This window comes from Mobula hypostoma, chromosome 12 (assembly GCF_963921235.1).
Source record: "Mobula hypostoma chromosome 12, sMobHyp1.1, whole genome shotgun sequence".
Taxonomy (NCBI): domain Eukaryota; kingdom Metazoa; phylum Chordata; class Chondrichthyes; order Myliobatiformes; family Myliobatidae; genus Mobula; species Mobula hypostoma.
In genome coordinates this window covers 63,451,475-63,471,341 of record NC_086108.1, presented here as the reverse complement: position 1 = coordinate 63,471,341, position 19,867 = coordinate 63,451,475, and the positions used below count along the sequence as shown (strand labels likewise).

The window sequence follows — 19,867 nt, the reverse complement described above, 5'->3', positions numbered from 1 at the left end:
TGTGATTATGATTCTATAACCATTTCGGATCATGCTCCACTTGAGCTTTCTATTAAAATTATGGCCAATATACCGAATAATAGACAATGGCGTTTTAATTCGCTGTTGCTTCAGGACTCGGACTTTGTTAATTTTATGAATGAACAGATTGAGCTTTTTTTTACAATTAACCATACAGAAGATATTTCGGTTAACACTCTTTGGGACACTTTTAAAGCCTATATTCGGGGTCAGATTATTTCGTATTCTGTTGCTTTGAGGAAGAAACAGAAGCAGGAGGAGATGGTAATTGTGGACAAGATTAAAGAAATTGATAAGAAATATGTTATGGCTCCTTCTGAGGAGTTATATAAACAAAGAACTGAACTTCAAATGGAACACAGTTTACTACTCTCGTCCTCGATTGTAAACCAATTAAAGAAAACAAGAAGTGACTTTTATGTTCACAGTGACAAAATTGGCAAGCTGCTGGCTAATCAATTGAAATCTAATTATGTTAAATCTCAAATCAATCAGATTTATAACCAAAATGATCGATTGATACTGGATCATGTGGGGATTAATCAAACCTTTTGTGATTTTTATTCTTCTTTATATCAATCAGAGTCTCCTCGAGATTCTAAATATATGAATGATTTTTTAGATAAGTTAGACTTCCCTCAGATTTCACAGGATATGTCTTCCTTATTAGATACTTCCATTACAATGGGTGAGATTAAGAATGTTATTTTTTCTATGAATCTGGGGAAAGCTCCTGGCCCTGATGGGTTTACCGTTGAATTTTATAAATGTTTTGCTTCTTTATTGATTCCTTGGCTCGGTAGGGTTTTTGAGGCTTCTTTGAAACTTGGTAAACTTCCTGAATCTTTTAATAGAGCATCAATTTCTCTAATACTAAAGAAGGATAAAGACCCTGCTCAATGTGCATCTTATAGACCAATATCTTTATTAAATGTTGATTCTAAAGTTTTTTCTAAGTTATTAGCAAATAGACTAGAAAAAGTACTTCCTTCTATTATTTCGGAGGACCAAACGGGTTTTATTAAAGGTCGTTACTCTTTTTATAATATTCGTACATTGTTAAATATCGTTTATACTCCCTCACAAAATGTTCCTGAGTGTGTTATTTCTTTAGATGCCGAGAAAGCTTTTGATAGAGTAGAATGGCCTTATTTATTTAAGGTGCTTGAAATGTTTAATTTTAGCTTGAGATTTATATCCTGGATTAAACTGTTATATCACTCCCCTGTAGCCTCGGTTCGCACTAACTCTTTAAACTCACCTTTTTTTCCTCTCTTTCGTGGTACTCGACAAGGCTGTCCTCTTAGTCCCCTATTATTTGATATTGCATTAGAACCTCTTGCAATTGCTATTCGAGAATCTTCAAATATTACTGGGATAACTCGGGGATTAAAGTCCCATAAATTATCACTCTATGCTGATGATTTACTTTTATATATCTCTAATCCTGAGAGATCCATTCCTGCTGTTTTAGAGTTATTAGCACAATTTGGTCTTTTCTCAGGTTATAAATTAAATCTTTCTTTCTTTTTAAATCTTTTTATTGAGTAAGTATACAAAAAAGGTAAGCCATATAAACATTAATACAATGTTAAAGTATAATAAAATTCCAAAAGATAACAATACCAAAAAGAAAATACTACAAACAATGTAATTTAAGCATAAGAAACCAAGATAACATAATAGTATACTAGATTTTATATATATCAATGGAAAAAAAGAAAAAAAAAACCCCAAAAAAAAAACCCACCGTGCAACTAACTAAAAGCAAAGCAAAGCAATGGGCTAACTTGAAACCAAACAGAGTTAAACTTAAAATCACGTCCTCAATCCCGACCTCCATTAAAAACAGTGAAAAAAAAAACAAGAAGGGTAAATATTACCGTTCGGCTCCTTTACGGACTTTACCTAATAAATCTGCAAATTTGATTAATTTTTTCCTTTCTGATTCTGGGTCGACGGACATTTGGCGTTTTCTGCATCCTCAGGAAAAAGATTTTTCCTTCTTTTCACATGTTCATCATTCCTATTCAAGAATTGATTATTTTTTCATTGATTCTCGTCTCATTCCTTCAGTGATTAAATGTGATTATGATTCTATAACCATTTCGGATCATGCTCCACTTAAGCTTTCTATTAAAATTATGGCCAATATACCAAACAATAGACAATGGCGTTTTAATTCGCTGTTGCTTCAGGACTCGGACTTTGTTAATTTTATGAATGAACAGATTGAGCTTTTTTTTACAATTAACCATACAGAAGATATTTCGGTTAACACTCTTTGGGACACTTTTAAAGCCTATATTCGGGGTCAGATTATTTCGTATTCCGTTGCTTTGAGGAAGAAACAGAAGCAGGAGGAGATGGTAATTGTGGACAAGATTAAAGGTTATAAATTAAATCTTAGTAAGAGTGAACTTTTTCCGATTAATAAACATCTTCCCTTATATTATAAATTTCCATTTAAATTGATTAATAATTACTTTTCATATCTTGGGATTAAAATTACTTGTAAATACAAAGATTTATTTAAGACTAACTTTTTACCATTAATAGACCATATTACTCAACTTTCATCTAAATGGTTTCCTTTATATTTAACTTTGATTGGTCGTATTAATGCAGTTAAGATGTTTTTTTTGCCAAAATTTTTATATGTGTTTCAGGCATTACCAATTTTCGTTCCTAAATCTTTTTTTGATAAAGTCGACTCTAAAATTTCTTCATTTATTTGGCAGAATAAGAATCCGAGACTGGGTAAAATACATTTACAGAAAGCTAAGAGAGATGGAGGTTTAGCATTACCTAACTTTAGATTTTATTATTGGGCTATTAATATTCGACATATGAAATTTTGGTTACTTGACCAGGACATACTATCTATTCCTAAATGGGTAGCATTGGAATTACAATCGGTTCAGGGTTATACACTGGGTTCTATTTTAGGCTCCTCTCTCCCTTTTGATTCGAAACGTCTTAAGCAGGTCTCTAACCTGATAGTTAAATATGCTTTGCGCATTTGGTTTCAATTCAGAAAATTTTTTGATCTTAATCAATTCGGGTTAGCGATTCCTATTTTAGGTAACATATTTTTTCCTCCCTCTTTTACGGATCGCGCTTTTCAAACTTGGAAGACTAAGGGTATTTTACGGTTTTTGGATTTATTTTTAGATGGTTCCCTTATGTCTTTTGAACAATTATCTAATAAATATAACTTATCAAGAATACATTTTTTTAGATATTTACAAGTTAGAAATTTCCTAAGTACTATACTTTCTTCCTTTCCAATGCTTCCTCCTACATATATTTTAGATTCGATAATTAACCTTAATCCATGTCAGAAAGGTGCATCGGCTATGATTTATAATATTATTATGAAACTTAGGAAAGCTCCATTTGATAAGATTAGGGTAGATTGGGAACAGGAATTGGGGCTTACCATTTCTGTGGATGATTGGGGGCAGATTTTACAATTAGTTAATACTTCCTCTATTTGTGCTAAACATTCCCTAATTCAATTTAAAGTGGTTCATAGAGCACATATGTCCAAAGATAAGTTAGCGCGTTTTTACTCGCATATTAATCCTTTCTGTGATAGATGTTCGGGGCAGATAGCCTCTTTAACTCATATGTTTTGGTCTTGCCCTGCTTTGGAAACTTTTTGGAGAGATATTTTCAATATTATTTCTAAGGTATTAAATATAGATATCTCTCCTCACCCTATTACTGCTATCTTTGGACTACCTAAAATTTCTAGTAATCTTTCCCCTTCAGCCCGTAGAATGATTGCATTTCTTACTTTAATGGCAAAAAGATGTATTTTACAACATTGGAAAGAGCTTAATGCTCCAACTACCTTTTTTTGGTTTTCTCAGACGATTTTATGTTTGAATTTGGAGAAAATTAGAAGTAACCTTTATGATTCTTCATTTAAATTTGAACAGATTTGGGGACCTTTTATTCGATATTTTCATTTAATGTAATATTTACCCTTCTTGTTTTTTTTTTCACTGTTTTTAATGGAGGTCGGGATTGAGGACGTGATTTTAAGTTTAACTCTGTTTGGTTTCAAGTTAGCCCATTGCTTTGCTTTGCTTTTAGTTAGCTGCATGGTGGGTTTTTTTTGGGGGGTTTTTTTTTTTCTTTTTTTTCCATTGATATATATAAAATTTAGTATACTATTATGTTATCTTGGTTTCTTATGTTTAAATTACATTGTTTGTAGTAATTTCTTTTTGGTATTGATATCTTTTGGAATTTTATTATACTTTAGCATTGTATTAATCTTTATATGGCTTACCTTTTTTGTATACTTACTCAATAAAAAGATTTAAAAAGAAAGAAAGAAAGAAAGAAAGGAAGTTGAACAGCAACTTGAATTCTAAAAATTGTTTTTATATGAAGTGCATTAAATTCCTATTGAATACTACATGCAGAGGATTTGAATAGTTTATAAAGACCAAGCATGGGTCAGAATGCTTCAGAGAACTAATTTACTTTTAAGTAGTAGGAACATATCTCTCAGTGAATATGAATTTAAATGTATTTATTTCATGTAATTCTGATAAAGCACCTTAATAGAAGAGAGAACTTTATATAGCAACTTACACAACTTCATGGCATCCCAACATATTTCTTCCTTTCTTCCTGTCATTAATGTTTCTTTTCATTGTTTTCCTTTATCACAAATGATTTACTAATTTTCTGTTTGCTGCTTATTCATTTTAAAGACTACACTCTTAACTTGGCAATTTATTTGAAAGATCATTTTCTTAACATGTTCATGTGTTATAATGCCTTAAGAATTCGATAGATATGTGGTGGAAATATGCATCACAGCCTGATATAGGAACATTAATGTCTTTGAATGGAAAATCCTATAAAAGGCAGTGGATTTGCCTGGTACCTCCTGGGTAAAAGCCTCCCAACCATTGAGCACATGTATGTGAAACATTGTCGTAGAAAAACAGCATCTATCATCAAAGATCCTCACCACACAGGTCATGTTCTTTTCTCACTGCTGCCATCAGGCAGGAGGTACAGATGCCTCAGGACTTGCACTACCAAGTTCAAGGAGAGTTTCTACCCCTCAACCATTGGGCTCTTGAACAACAGAGGACAGCTACACTCATTTAAGGACTCCTAAATTGTTATTTTGCGCTCATTATTTATTGTTATTTATTTATTTATATCTGTATTAGAAGTTTGATTAGTTTACAGTTCCTGATGCTTACACTTTATAGATCTTGTTTATAGTTACTTTTCTATAGATTTACTAAGTATTCCTGCAGAAAAAGAAATAACATCTCTGGGTTATATGTGGTGACATGTATGTATTTTGTTAATAAATTATACTTTGAACTTTGTGTTTTTATTCTATTCTGCACCTTCTTTTCCAGATCTCATACAAAACACTTCCCAATCCTAGCGAAAAATCAAAGACATGCGAGTAGATTGGGAAAATCAGGTCGGCACTGGATCTCAAGAGAGAGAATTTGTAGAATGTCTGCGAGATGGCTTTTTTGAACAGCTTGTTGTTGAGCCCACTAGGGGATTGGCTGTACTGGATTGGGTATTGTGTAATGAACCGGAGGTGATTGGAGAGATTGAGGTGAAGGAACCCTTAGGATGCAGTGATCATAACATGATTGAATTCACTGTGAAATTAGAAAAAGAGAAGCCGAAATCTGATGTGTTGGTATTTCAGTGGAGTAAAGGAAATTACACTGGCATGAGAGAGGAACTGGCCAAAGTTGACTGGAAAGAGACACTGGCGGGAAAGACAGCAGAGCAGCAGTGGCTGGAGTTTATGCGAGAAATGAGGAATGTGCAAGACAGGGATATTCCAAAAAAGAAGAAATTTTCGAGTGGAAAAAGGATGCAACCGTGGTTGACAAGAGAAGTCAAAGCCAAAGTTAAAGCAAAAGAGAGGGCATACAAGGAAGCAAAAATTAGTGGGAAGAGAGAGGATTGGGAAGTTTTTAAAACCTTACAAAAGGAAACCAAGAAGGTCATTAAGAGAGAAAAGATTAACTATGAAAGGAAGCTAGCAAATAATATCAAAGAGGATACTAAAAGCTTTTTCAAGTATATAAAGAGTAAAAGACAGGTGAGAGTAGATATAGGACCGATAGAAAATGTTGCTGGAGTAATTGTAATGGGAGATGAGGAGATGGCAGAGGAACTGAACAAGTATTTTGCATCAGTCTTCACTGAGGAAGACAGCAGTATGTCGGACACTCAAGGGTGGCAGGGAAGAGAAATGTGCGCAGTCACAATTACGACAGAGAAAGTACTCAGGAAGCTGAATAGGCCAAATGTAGATAAATCTCCTGGACCAGATGGAATGCACCCTCGTGTTCTGAAGGAAGTAGCTGTGGAGATTGCGGAGGCATTAGCGATGATCTTTCAAAAGTCGATAGATTCTGGCATGGGTCCGGAGGACTGGAAGATTGCAAATGTCACTCCGCTATTTAAGAAGGGGGCAAGGAAGCAAAAAGGAAATTATAGACCTGTTAGCTTGACATCGGTGGTTGGGAAGTTGTTGGAGTCGATTGTCAAGGATGAGGTTACAGAGTACCTGGAGGCATATGACAAGATAGGCAGAACTCAGCATGGATTCCTTAAAGGAAAATCCTGCCTGACAAATCTATTACAATTTTTTGAGGAAATTACCAGTAGGCTAGACAAGGGTGATGCAGTAGATGTTGTATATTTGGATTTTCAGAAGGCCTTTGACAAGGTGCCACACATGAGGCTACTTAACAAGATAAGAGCCCATGGAATTACGGGAAAGTTACATACGTGGATAGAGCGTTGGCTGATTGGCAGGAAACAGAGAGTGGGAATAAAGGGATCCTATTCTGGTTGGCTGCCGGTTACCAGTGGTGTTCCACAGGGATCAGTGTTGGGGCCGCTTCTTTTTACATTGTACATCAACGATTTAAATTATGGAATAGATGGCTTTGTGGCTTAGTTTGCTGATGATACGAAGATAGGTGGAGGGGCTGGTAGTGCTGAGGAAATGGAGATTCTGCAGAGAGACTTGGATAGATTGGAAGAATGGGCGGAGAAGTGGCAAATGAAGTATAATGTTGGAAAGTGTATGGTTATGCACTTTGGCAGAAAAAATAAACGGGCAGACTATTATTTAAATGGGGAAAGAATTCAAAGTTCTGAGATGCAACGGGACTTGGGAGTCCTCGTACAGGACACCCTTAAAGTTAACCTCCAGGTTGAGTCAGTAGTGAAGTGTCTTATGGTCTTATGATCTTATGGACATATCTGCTTTCCTTTTTGCACAATTGTTATCAATCCTTATTTTGTTCCATTACTCCAATAGTTTGCTTACTCTTGTTAATATTATGACAATTTATTTGGAAGATTAGATCTCTCTAATTTTTTTAAGGCGTCCATTAGTCTCGTGAGACCATGGATTTGCACCTTGGAAGGTGTCCAGGGCGCAGGCCTGGGCAAGGTTGTATGGAAGACCGGCTGCAAGTCTCCCCTCTACACGCCACCAATGTTGTCCAAGGGAAGGACATTAGGACCTATACAGCTTGGCACCGGTGTCGTCGCAGAGCAATGTGTGGTTAAGTGCCTTGCTCAAGGACACAACATGTTGCCTCAGCCAAGCTCGAACTAGCGACCTTCAGATCACTAGATGAACGCCTTAACCACTTGGCCACGCGCCAACACATCTCTCTAATATAGTGCTGTTTATACTTTTACATCTCTGCTGTATTTTATGCTGTAATTCTTTAATAAGCTCATTCTTTTTCTGTAGCTCATCTTGAGCATCATGCAACTTCTCTCTATAAAACAAAATATTGAACAATTTAAACTATGAAAAAGTCTTGCTTGGAACTTAGCTATTTACTCCACAATTTTTTCAGTTTAAATCGCCATTGATCTGCATCACGCATGCCAATTTCATTTTCAGTACTGTCAGCAGCAAGTTGTGAAAAAACCATCAAACCTATTGACTTTATCAGTAGCTGCAAGGTGCAACAAACTAAACTGAAAGCAGGTGAAAAGTTACAAATGTTTTGATCCTTTTAGACCATAAGACATAGGAGCAGAATTAGGTCATTCAGCCCATCGAGTCTGCTCTACCATTCCATCATGGTTGACCCCAGATCCCACTCAACTCCATACAATTGCCTTCTCGCCGTATCCTTTGATGACCTGACTGATCAGGAAACGATTAACTTTTGCCTTAAACATATGTACAAGCTTTGCCTCCACGGCAGGCTGTGGCAGAGCACTCCACAGATTCTCTGGCTAAACCAATTCCTCCTTACTTCTGTTCTAAAGAGTCATTCCTCAATTTTGAGGCTGTGCCCTCTAGTTCTGGATACCCCCACCATAGGAAACATTCTCTCCACATTCACCCTAACTGGTCCTTTCAACATTCAGTAGGTTTCAATGAGATCCCGCAGCATTCTTCTAAATTCCAGTGAGTACAGGCCCAAAGCTGCCAAACGCTCCTCATATATTAAATACTTCACTCCAAGAATCATCCTCTTGAACCTCCCCTGGACTCTCTCCAATGACAACACATCCTTTCTGAGCCATGGGGCATAAAAATGTTGACAATAGAACAAGTGTGGCCTGACTAGTGCCTTATAAAGGCTCAACATTATCTCCTTGCTTTTATATTCTATTCTTCTTGCTTTTATTTTCTATTCCCCAGTTGCCTTCTTTACCACAAACTCAAGCTGTAAATTAACCTTCTGGGAGTCTTGCGTGAAGACTCCTAAGATTCTTCGCACCTCTAATGTTTGAACCTTCTTCCCATTTAGATAATAGTCCACATTGTTGCTCCTTTGACCAAAGTGTATTATCATACATTTCCCAACACTGTATTCCATCTGCCACTTGTTTGCCCATTTTTCCAATTAGTCTCAGTCCTAGTGCAATGACATTGCTTCCTCAGCACTACCTACCCCTGCACCTATCTTTGTATCATCCGCAAACTTTGCCACAAAGCCTTCAATTCCATTTTCCAAATCATTGTCAAACGATGTGAAAATCTGCAATCCCAACACAGACCCCTGAGGAACACCACTGGTCACTGGCAGACAACGAGAAAAGGCCCCAGTTATTCCCACTTGCTGCCTGCATCCGGTCAGCCATTCTGCTATCCATGCCAGTACCTTTCCTGTAATGCCACAGGATTTTATCTTGTTAAGCAGTCTCATGTGTGACACCTTATCAAACGCCTTCTGAGAAGCCAACTAAATAACATCCACTGCCTCCCCTTTGTCCACCCTATTTGTTAATATCTGATCAATCATAACCTTGAACGTAAAATCCACAGCCCTCTGTCATACTGAACGACAGAGATGCACAGTCTCCTAATCTGTGTCCTAAAAAACCAATGTTTTATCTTGATATTATGTCCTTTAGTTTCTAAGGGTAATGGAACCGGGTGAGAAAAACATTGCTTGCTCAATATAATCTCACTGACAAAAGGTGTTAATGGATAAAAATCACACAGAGTGTACATAAAACAATTTGTGTTTTATTCAATGCCTCAACATTAAGAACCCATATGAAAGATAAATTAAACTCCAACTTTTCATCCAGTACCTCCTATATATTTAAACAAATTTCAAACTCTTCTTCATTCTGTGAAACAAATCCATTCTACTAGCTTTAGAAACTAGTTTTCTAAATGTTGGGTGAATTGATGGCTAGTTTGCTTGACACATGTTCAATTCTGTCCAGCTGGACAACAAACAACTTTTAAAGTCAAAGGCTTGGACAAATGTGAATGCAGAGCAATTAAATATTTATCAGCAGGCTATGAGACTTACTCATTTCCACATAAAGCAGAAAGCAATTGAGATCAGCCTAGTTTGAGCTTTCCCTGACCATGGAAGTTATATAGGAATGAGAAATGCAGAGAACATGGCTTCTTTAGTTGTGCTTTTTGCTTATGGGTGCATATGTGCAAGAAGAAATATTGTAGTGATTGGATTATGACAAGGCAAAAAAAATTGAAACTACAGACATCTGGTGACCTTATGATCTACGTTTCAGGAGCCAACTTTAGAACACATTTCAAGAGGGTGAACCCTTCCAAGGTGTCATGCTCTGATGGTATACCTGGTAGGGCTTTGAGAACCTGTGCCAACCAACTGGCGACAGTTTTCAAAGACAACTTTAATCTCTCACTGCTTCAAAAGAGCAACAATCATACCAGTGCCCAAGAAGGAACAGGGTGAGCTGCTTCAACAACTATCACCCAGTGGCACTCACATCTACTTTGATGAAGGGCTTTGAGAGATTGGTCATTGCTATAATCAATTCCTTCCTAAGCAAGGACCTAGACCCTCTGCAATTCTCCCATTGCCACAATAGGTTTGCCCCAGATACAATCTCACTGGCTCTCCACTCAGCTGTGGGTCACCTGGGCAATAGCAATATCTACATCAGGCCACTATTGATTGGATAAAGCTCAGCGTTTAACACAATCATACCCTCTGTTCTAATCAACAATATCTAAAACCTGGGCCTCTGTACCACCCAACCCAACTATATCCTTGACTTATGCAATCTGTGCAGATCGGAAAGAACATCTCCTCGCTGACAATCAACACTGGCACACCTCAAGGATGTGTGGTTAGTCCACTGCTCGACTTTCTACACCCACAATTGTGTGGCTAGGCACAGCTCAAATACCAACTATAAATTTGCTGGTGACACTATTATTGTTGGCAGAATTTCTGATGCTGATGAGGAGACATACAGGAGCAAGATTGATCAGCTGGCTAAGTGGTGTCACAGCAATACGTCAGTAAGACCAAGGAATTGACTGTGGACTTCAGGATTGGGAAGTCAAGGGAACATACACCAATCCTCATTGAAGGATAAGAAGTGGAAAGGGCGAACAGTTTCAAGTTTCTGGCTGTCAACATCTCTTCAGGATTTATCCTGGGCCCAACATATTGATGCAATTACAAAGGAAACAGACAGTGGCTATATTTCATTAGGAGTTTCAGGAGAATTGGCATGTTAGCAAAGAAACGTGTAAATTTCTCTAGATGTACCATGGAGAGCATTCTAACTGGTATGAAGAGGCCACTGCACAGGACTGGAAAAAGCTGCAGAAAGTTGTAAGCTCAGTCAGTCTCACCATGGGTGCTAGCCTCCTCAGCATCCAAGACACCTTCAAATGGCAATGCTTCAAAAAGGCGGCATCCATCATTACGGACTCCCTTGATTACCTGACTGGCAGGCCACAGTACGTGTGCTTGCAACACTGTGTGTCCGACAGAGTGATCAGCAGCACTGGGGCTCCACAGGGGACTGTCTTGTCTCCCTTTCTCTTCACCATTTACATCTCGGACTTCAACTACTGCGCAGAGTCTTGTCATCTTCAGAAGTTTTCTGATGACTCTGCCATAGTTGGATGCATCAGCAAGGGAGATGATGCTGAGTACAGGGCTACGGTAGGAAACTTTGTCACATGGTGTGAGCAGAATTATCTGCAGCTTAATGTGAAAAAGACTAAGGAGCTGGTGATAGACCTGAGGAGAGCTAAGGCATTGGAGACCCCTGTTTCCATCCAGGGGGTCAGTGTGGACATGATGGAGGTTTACAAACACCTGGGGATAAGAACTGACAATAAACTGGACTGGTCAAAGAACACTGAGGCTGTCTACAAGAAGGGTCAGAGCCATCTCTATTTCCTAAGGAGACTGAGGTCCTTTAACATCTGTCGGATGATGCTGAGGATGTTCTATGAGTCTGTGGTGGCCAGTGTGATCATGTTTGTTGTTGTGAGCTGGGGCAGCAGGCTGAGGGTAGCAGGCACAAACAGAATCAACAAACTTATTTGTAAGGCCAGTGATGTTGTGGGGATGGAACTGGACTCTCTCACGGTGGTGTCTGAAAAGAGGATGCTGTCCAAGTTGCATGCCATCTTGGACAATGTTTCCCATCCACTACACAATGTACTGGTTGGGCACAGGAATACATTCAGCCAGAGACTCATTCCACCGAGATGCAGCACTGAGCGTCATAGGGAGTCATTCCTGCCTGTGGCCATCAAACTTTACAACTCCTCCCTTGGAGGGTCAGACACCCTGAGCCAATAGGCTGGTCATGGACTTATTTCCTGGCATAATTTACATATTTACATATTACTATTTAACTATTTATGGTTTTATTACTCTTTAATTATTTATGGTGCAATTGTAACGAAAACCAATTGCCCCCAGGATCAATAAAGTATGACTATGACTAAGACATGTGTTCATCTTATTACTACCATCAAGGAGGTGCTACAGGAACCTGAACATACACAGTCAGTGCTTCTTTCCCTCCACCATCGGAATTCCAAATGGATGGAGAACATATGACACGATTTTCTTTTTCCTCTCTCTTTGCACTATTTATTTAATTTAAAAAATTTTTTCTCACCCCTTAAGGGTGGTGTGTACGTGTACTTTCCCTTCAATCTCAGGTCCTCTTCCTAGGGCTGGGAGCTTGAGGATTCAGTGCAGTATCCTCGCTGTTCCAGAGGCCTGACAGGACAAGCCACTGCGCGGGATGTACCATTGCCAGATCAGAGGTGGCTGACGTATGAAAGTCCTACCAATGGCTGGAAATGGCAGGGCTGAGGGACAGCACTGAGGCTCTGCTCATGGCTGCACAAGAACAGGTGCTGAGCACCAGAGACAAAGAAGCAGGGCTCGATCACACCAGATAAGAACCAACATGCAGATTGTGCAGGGAATCCAGTGAAACTATCCAACACATAGTAGCAAGATGCAGGCAGGGACAGCATACAGGTACACCGAACGGCAAACCAAGTTGCAGGAATTGTGTGCGGGAACATCTGCGCTGAGTATGGATTGGGCACTCTCAAGTCCGAACGGGAAATACCCGAGAAAGTAATGGAGAATTGCAGAGCTAAGATCCTGTGGGACTTCCATATACAGACTGATCAGCAGTACTGGCAAACCAACCAGACATAATATTAGATAAGGAACAGAGGAAACGTGTGAGTGTGTCTGTGTGTGTGTGTATATATATATATATATATATATATATATATATATATATATATACACACACACAGACACACATTAATACATACATACATTTATTGTAATGTACAGTTTTTATTATGTATTGCAATGTACTGCTGCCGCGAAACTACAAATTTCACATCATATTCCGATGATATTAAACCGGATTCCAATACTGTAATTGAATCTGCCCTGATGCAGGATTTTGACCTGAAATGTCATTTGTACCTCTGCCTCCACGGATGATGCCTAACTCACTGAGTTCTTACAGCAGTTTGTTTTTTGTAAGCATCTGCAGTATATAATGTCTCCTTTATAATTAAATCTACATACTTTTAGACACAGTGATAGTTTGGGAACTACTAAATAGACAATAACATTTTAAAAAGTTTACTTTCAGATGTGCATCCAATCTCTTTAGTTCACTACACTGTAAAACAGGAAAATGCAAGTACTTTAAATGATACACCCTGACTTTGGAGTGTGTAATTCAAATACATTTAATCAAATCTATGCTAATGGACACAAATGTGTGCTAATGAACAAGTCAACATTGATTTTATAGCTATACAAAGCAGAATAAGATGAAATAGTTATGTTTACAGTCATCCTACAGACTGCAGTCATTCATAAAGCAGTTATCACAAAAGCTACAAATGCAGAAACATGTCATGATTAATACAAGTAGTGAAAATGTACCAACTTCAGATGTAATTATAACTAAACTATCTACTTTTCCTATACCTCTTTCTTAAGGTCAATGGCAAATGATAGGAAAACATAGGCTGCTGAAGGACATCAAGATTGCGTACTTGCAATATGAAAATAATTAAATTCCCCAGAGAGTTGATTTTAATTCAAATACCTTCCTCATGTTTTAGAATTTCCAAGATATATTTTATGAACATTTCAATATACACTCATCAATACATACTGCTGTCAACCATATAAAATGCACACTGCTGCAAAATGAATCCTGCGACAATGTGCATTTGATGTACGTTTGTAATTCTACTCATTTCTGTGTTATATAAAAGTAGTGCAGGTCTACTTCCTTCATCATAAATCGACTAATAGATGTCAATAAACATGGAAGACAAATCAGGTCTGGCAACTAACAGACATCACCAGTGGTCACACAAGGGTAGAAGTCCGTATCTGGAAACTCTAGCTGGTGATTGTAACTATGTTGCTTAAAGTTTGCCTACCACAAGTGAAGGAAAGAAAACAGGCACTTACAAATTTTGAGCGAATTATAGAGAGCCACAACAGGTGTGTCACATGTGACAAATCTATATGAGGTTTCTCCTCATTGTATACAAGTTATATGAAAAGGGCACAATACCTACTGTCTGCATGTGCTCTCGAATACTGCCTTGTCGGAAGACAATCTCTCATATAAAATGGTTGGTTAACAATACTAAAGCCCAGGAAATAAATGAGACAATGACAAAATGGACAAATAATTTACTTAATAAAAAGATATATGGCTGTATTTACAATGACACAAGGGTTGGTGCTGGTGTGGAATGTTTAGCAGGCTTGTTGTAGGTTAAAATGGAACATCGATAGGAAGCAGAACTGGGCTGAGAGGAGTCAGATGAAGTTCAGTCCAATAAAAGTGTGAAGTGATTCACTTTGGAAGGTTGAACTTCAAGACACAATAGAGTTTAAATGACTAGCATGGGCCTAAGTGTCTATACTACGCTGTATGATTCTAGTTCTGTGTTTTGAATGTGGGTTGGTACAGAGCAGTGATAGTGTGATGGCCACTATTGCTCTGATATAGATTAATGATTTGTATATGGACACGCAGAATAAAATATCTGTGAAGTCTGATGATTCTGCAAGCAGTGAGGACAACAAAAGGAGATAGCAGGAGATCAAAGGTAAGTGGATAGAATTGCATCATCAGCCTATTTGGCTCTAAAAGACTTGGTTCCATTATCTAAATAATTAATATAGATTGTAAAAAGTTGAGACTTCCTCTGGCACCCAATTTGTTATTACCATTCTAAAGATTCACAATAGTCAGCATCCAACATCACATATTGTTGGTACGTTATGCGCTGTGTAATATGACATGGGCGATCATGGTTTTTCCATGTTTATGATTGTTCTTGGCAAATTTTTCTCCTTATCTGCCCATAACCTCTCTCTGGTGTTCCTCATCTTTCCCTTTATTCCATAGTCTTCTATCCTCTCCTATCAGATTCCCTCTTTTCTCGCCCTTTATCTCTTTCACCAATCAACTTTCCCACTCTTTACTCCCCACCATCTTGCCCTGACTTCTCCTCTTTCTTTGCAGTCCTGATGAAGGGTCTTGGCCCAAAACGTCGAGTGCTTGCTCTTTTCCATAGACACTGCTTGACCTGCTGAGTTCCTTTAGCATTTTGTGTGTGTTGCTTGGATTTCCAGCATCTGCAAATTTTTTCATGTTTGTTTTTCTACAGAAGTCATTTGCCATTACTTTCTTCTGGGTAGTGGCTTTAGAAAACAGGTGACAGAACCATTATCAGTACTCTTCAGAGATTGACTGCCTGGCATCAGTGGTAGCATGACCAGCACTTGCGATATGCAACAGCTGCTCATTCGCCTGTCCACCACCTGTTCCCACGGCTTCATGTGACCCTGATCAGAGGGACTAAGCAGGGCTAACTTCCTCATGGGTGACCTGCAGGCTAGTGGAGGGAAGGAATGCCTCCCACCTCCTTTGGTAGAGACACATCTCCACCCAACATCACACATCGATTCAACACTTGCTCTGTCATAAATTCTGAAAAATGTTCTCCAACAAGGTAAGTCCAATAAACTATATTTTCTATTTTAAACGTAATTTAATCTTAATTTACTTTCACTCACTCACATCTTCGGGCTTAGTGCCTTGCTCCTGCAAGTATCGCTGGAGATCTTCCACTTGATGTTGCAGTTCCTGCACACGCTGATGTTTAAGTCTGCATATATTTGAAGAAAAACAGACAGAAAATTGCTTGTTTAAACAAATTATTACTTTGGACCTTCCTGCTGTTTAGGTTCCTTACTTAAATTTATTTGTTCTCAGTTCATATTCCCTGCATTCATTCTTATTTATTTTTGGGTATTTTGGTTCCCAACATAGCCTTATTTGGAAACATATTTCCAAATTAGCTCTTAGACCATAAGACCATAAGACAAAGGAGCAGAAGTCGGCCATTCGGCCCATCGAGTCTGCTCTGCCATTTTATCATGAGCTGATCCATTCTCCCATTTAGTCCCGCTCCCCTGCCTTCCCACCATAACCTTTGATGCCCTGGCTACTCAAATACCTATCAATCTCTGCCTTAAATACACCCAATGACTTGTTCTCCACTGCCGTCCATGGCAACAAATTCCACAGATTTACCACCCTCTGGCTAAAAAAATTTCTTCGCATCTCTATTCTAAATGGGCGCCCTTCAATCCTTAAGTCATGCCCTCTCGTACTAGACTCCCCCACCATGGGAAACAACTTTTCCACATCCATTCTGTCCATGCCTTTCAACATTCGAAATGTTTCTATGAGGTCCCCCCTCACTCTTCTAAACTCCAAGGAGTACAGTCCAAGAGCGGACAAACATTCCTCATATGTTAACCCTCTCATTCCCAGAATCATTGTAGTGAATCTTCTCTGAACCCTTTCCAAAGTCAGCCCATCCTTTCTTAAATAAGGAGCCCAAAACTGCACACAGTACTCCAAGTGAGGCCTTAACAGTGCCTTATAAAGCCTCAACATCACATCTGTGCTCCAATACTCTATTCCTCTAGAAATGAATGCCAAAATTGCATTCGCCTTCTTCATCAGCGACTCAACCTGGAGGTTAACCTTAAGGGTATCCTACACGAGGACTCCCAAGTCCCGTTGCATCTCAGAACTTTGAATTCTCTCCCCATTTAAATAATAGTCTTCCGATTTATTTCTTTTACCAAAGTAAATGACCATAGAATTTTCAACATTGTATTCCATTTGCCATTTCTTTGCCCATTCTCCCAATCTATCCAAGTCTCACTGAAGACTCCGTTTCCTCAGCACTGTCAGCCCCTCCATCTATCTTTGTATCATCAGCAAACTGAGCCACAAAGCCATCTACTCCATAATCCAAATCGTTGATGTACAACATAAAAAGAAGCGGCCCCAACACGGACCCTGCGGAACACCACTGGTAACCGGCAGCCAACCAGAATGGGATCCCTTTATTCCCATTCTCTGTTTCCTGCCAATCACCCAATGCTCTATCCACGTATGTAACTTTTCCTAAACTCCATGGGCTCTTATCTTGTTTATGTGCGGCAACTTCTCAAAGGCCTTCTGAAAACCCAAATACACAACATCTACTGCATCTCCCTTGTCTCGTCTACTTGTAATTTCGTCAAAAAATTGCAATAGGTTTGTCAGGCAGGATTTTCCTTTAAGGAAACCATGCTGAGCTCTGCCTATCTTGTCATATGCCTCCAGGTATTCCGTAATCTCATCCTTGAAAATCGACTCCAACAACTTCCCAACCACCGATGTCAAGCTAACAGGTCTATAATTTCCTTTTTGCTTCCTTGCCCCCTTCTTAAATAGCGGAGTGACATTTGCAATCTTCCAGTCCTCCGGAACCATGCCAGAATCTACTGACTTTTGAAAGATCATTGCTAATGCCTCCGCAATCTCCACAGCTATCTCCTTCAGAACACGAGGACCTTCTTAATGACCTTCTTAGTTTCCTTTTGTAAGTTTTTAAAAACTTCCCAATCCCCTGTCTTCCCACTAATTTTTGCTTCCTTGTATGCCCTCTCCTTTGCTTTTACTTTGGCTTTGACTTCTCCTGTCAGCCACGGTTGCATCCTTTTTCCATTCGAAAATTCCTTCTTTTTTGGAATATATCTGTCTTGCACCTTCTTCACTTCTCGCATAAACTCCAGCCACTGCTGCTTTGCCGTCCTTCCCGCTAGTGTCCCTTTCCAGTCAACTTTGGCCAGTTCCTCTCTCATGCCACTGTAATTTCCTTTACTCCACTGAAATACCGACAGATCGGATTTCGGCTTCTCTTTCTCAAATTTCACAGTGAACTCAAACATGTTTTGATCACTGCCTCCTAAGGGTTCCTTCACCGCAATCTCTCTAATCACCTCTGGATCTTTACGCAATACCCAATCCAGTACAGCCGATCCCCTAGTGGGCTCAGCAACAATCTGTTCTAAAAAGCCATCTCGTAGACATTCTACAAATTCTCTCTCTTGAGATTCAGTGCCTACATGAGCCTACACTTCTACTTTCACAATCAAGTCTAAAAACATAATAGGCTCTGAGACTGTTCCAGATAGGTCCAATGTGAACTTGAAGAACAATACCTCAACCCCTGTCTTGGCATGTTGCAACCTTCAGGACTCTGTATCAGAATGAGGCAGTTCTGCTGTAAGGTTTTAAGGTCATCCAATAGCACTTACATCCACTGTGATGAAGTTCTTTAAAAGGCTAATGATGATACATATTAACTGCCTAAGAAGTGAAATGGATTGACTCTAATTTGTCAACCATCACAACAGATTAACAGTAGATGTTATTTCATTGGTTCTTCACTCAACTCTGAAACACCTGGACAGCCAAGATGCATATATCCAGATGCTCTTCATTGACTAAAGTTCAGCATTCAATACTATCATCCATCAAAAGTTCAAGACCTTAGCCTCAATACCTCCTTATGCAACTGGATCCTAGGTTTCTTCATTTGCAGGCCAGTCAGTTTGAGTTATCAACAACAACTCCTCCAGAGTTTCCATCAGCAGAAGTGCACCACAAGGCTGTGTGCTTATCCCCCTGCTCACGTTATAATTATGACTGTGAAGCTAAGTACAGCTCGAATGTCATATTTAAATTTGCTGACGATACCACTGCTGTTGGCCAAATCAAAGATGGTAATGAATCAGCATATAGGAAATAAGTTGAAAATCAGCCTGAGTGGTGCCACAACAACAACCTCTCACTCAATGTCAGCAAGACGAAGAAAATGACAATTGACTTCAGGAGGAGGAAACTACAGGTCCATGAACCAGTCCTCACTGGGGGGAATCAGAGGTGGTGAGGGCCAGCAACTTTAAATTTCTCAATGTTATCATTTCAGAGGGTTTGCCCTGGTTCCAGCAAGCAAGTGTCATTATGAAGAAAGCAAGGCAGCACCTCTACTTTCTTAAAAGTTTGCGAAGATTTGGCATGTCATCTAAAACTTTGACAAATTTCTATAGATATATAATACATCCTGTAATGCTACTGGAATTTAGGGCAGCAATAAAGATCCTCCACCTTTGGTGGTATTCAGTGCTTCCTTCATCGTGTTAGTAGCTTTCTGTCATTTACACTACAGTTAGTCATGCAAGTCCCGGCTGGAGACTTCCTTCATCGTGCTCAGATGTAACTGCTGTTTCAAACTACAGATGTGTGGTGGAGAGAATATTGACTGGTTGCACCACAGCCTGGTCTGGGAACACGAATGCTCTTGAATGAAAAAACTACAAAAAGTAGTGGAAACTGCCCAGTCCAATGTGGGTAAAGCTCTCAGCACCACAGAGTACATCTACATGGAGCAGCAACCATGCTTTCTTCTCACTGCTGTCATCAGGAAGGTGGTACAGGAGCCTCAGGATCACACCACCAGATTCAGAAACAGTTAGTACCCTTCAACCACCAGGTTCTTGAACCAGAGGGGATAACTTCACTTGTCCCATCGCTGAATGGCTTCCACAACCAATGGACTGTCTTTCAAGGACTTTTCATTTCAGGTTCTCCATATTTCATACTTTTT

General features: G+C 39.1%; 1 protein-coding gene across 6 annotated transcripts in view; it reads right to left on the bottom strand.

Annotated features, from left to right (window-relative positions):
• LOC134354867 (cytochrome P450 2J4-like) overlaps window positions 1–19,867 on the bottom strand; it is a 105,267-nt gene that overhangs the window by 11,704 nt on the left and 73,696 nt on the right. For 4 of the 6 annotated variants that reach the window (XR_010019910.1, XM_063064282.1, XM_063064280.1 and 1 more), the window contains one exon: window positions 15,934–16,021. Coding sequence is in view for 5 of the 6 variants with exons in the window: in XM_063064282.1 (XP_062920352.1) it covers window positions 15,934–16,021 (88 nt within the window). In the remaining variant the exon portion in view is untranslated. Of the gene's footprint in view, window positions 1–15,929; window positions 16,022–19,867 lie in introns of all 6 variants that reach the window. The other 2 variants (XM_063064279.1, XM_063064283.1) reach the window with 1 other exon arrangement.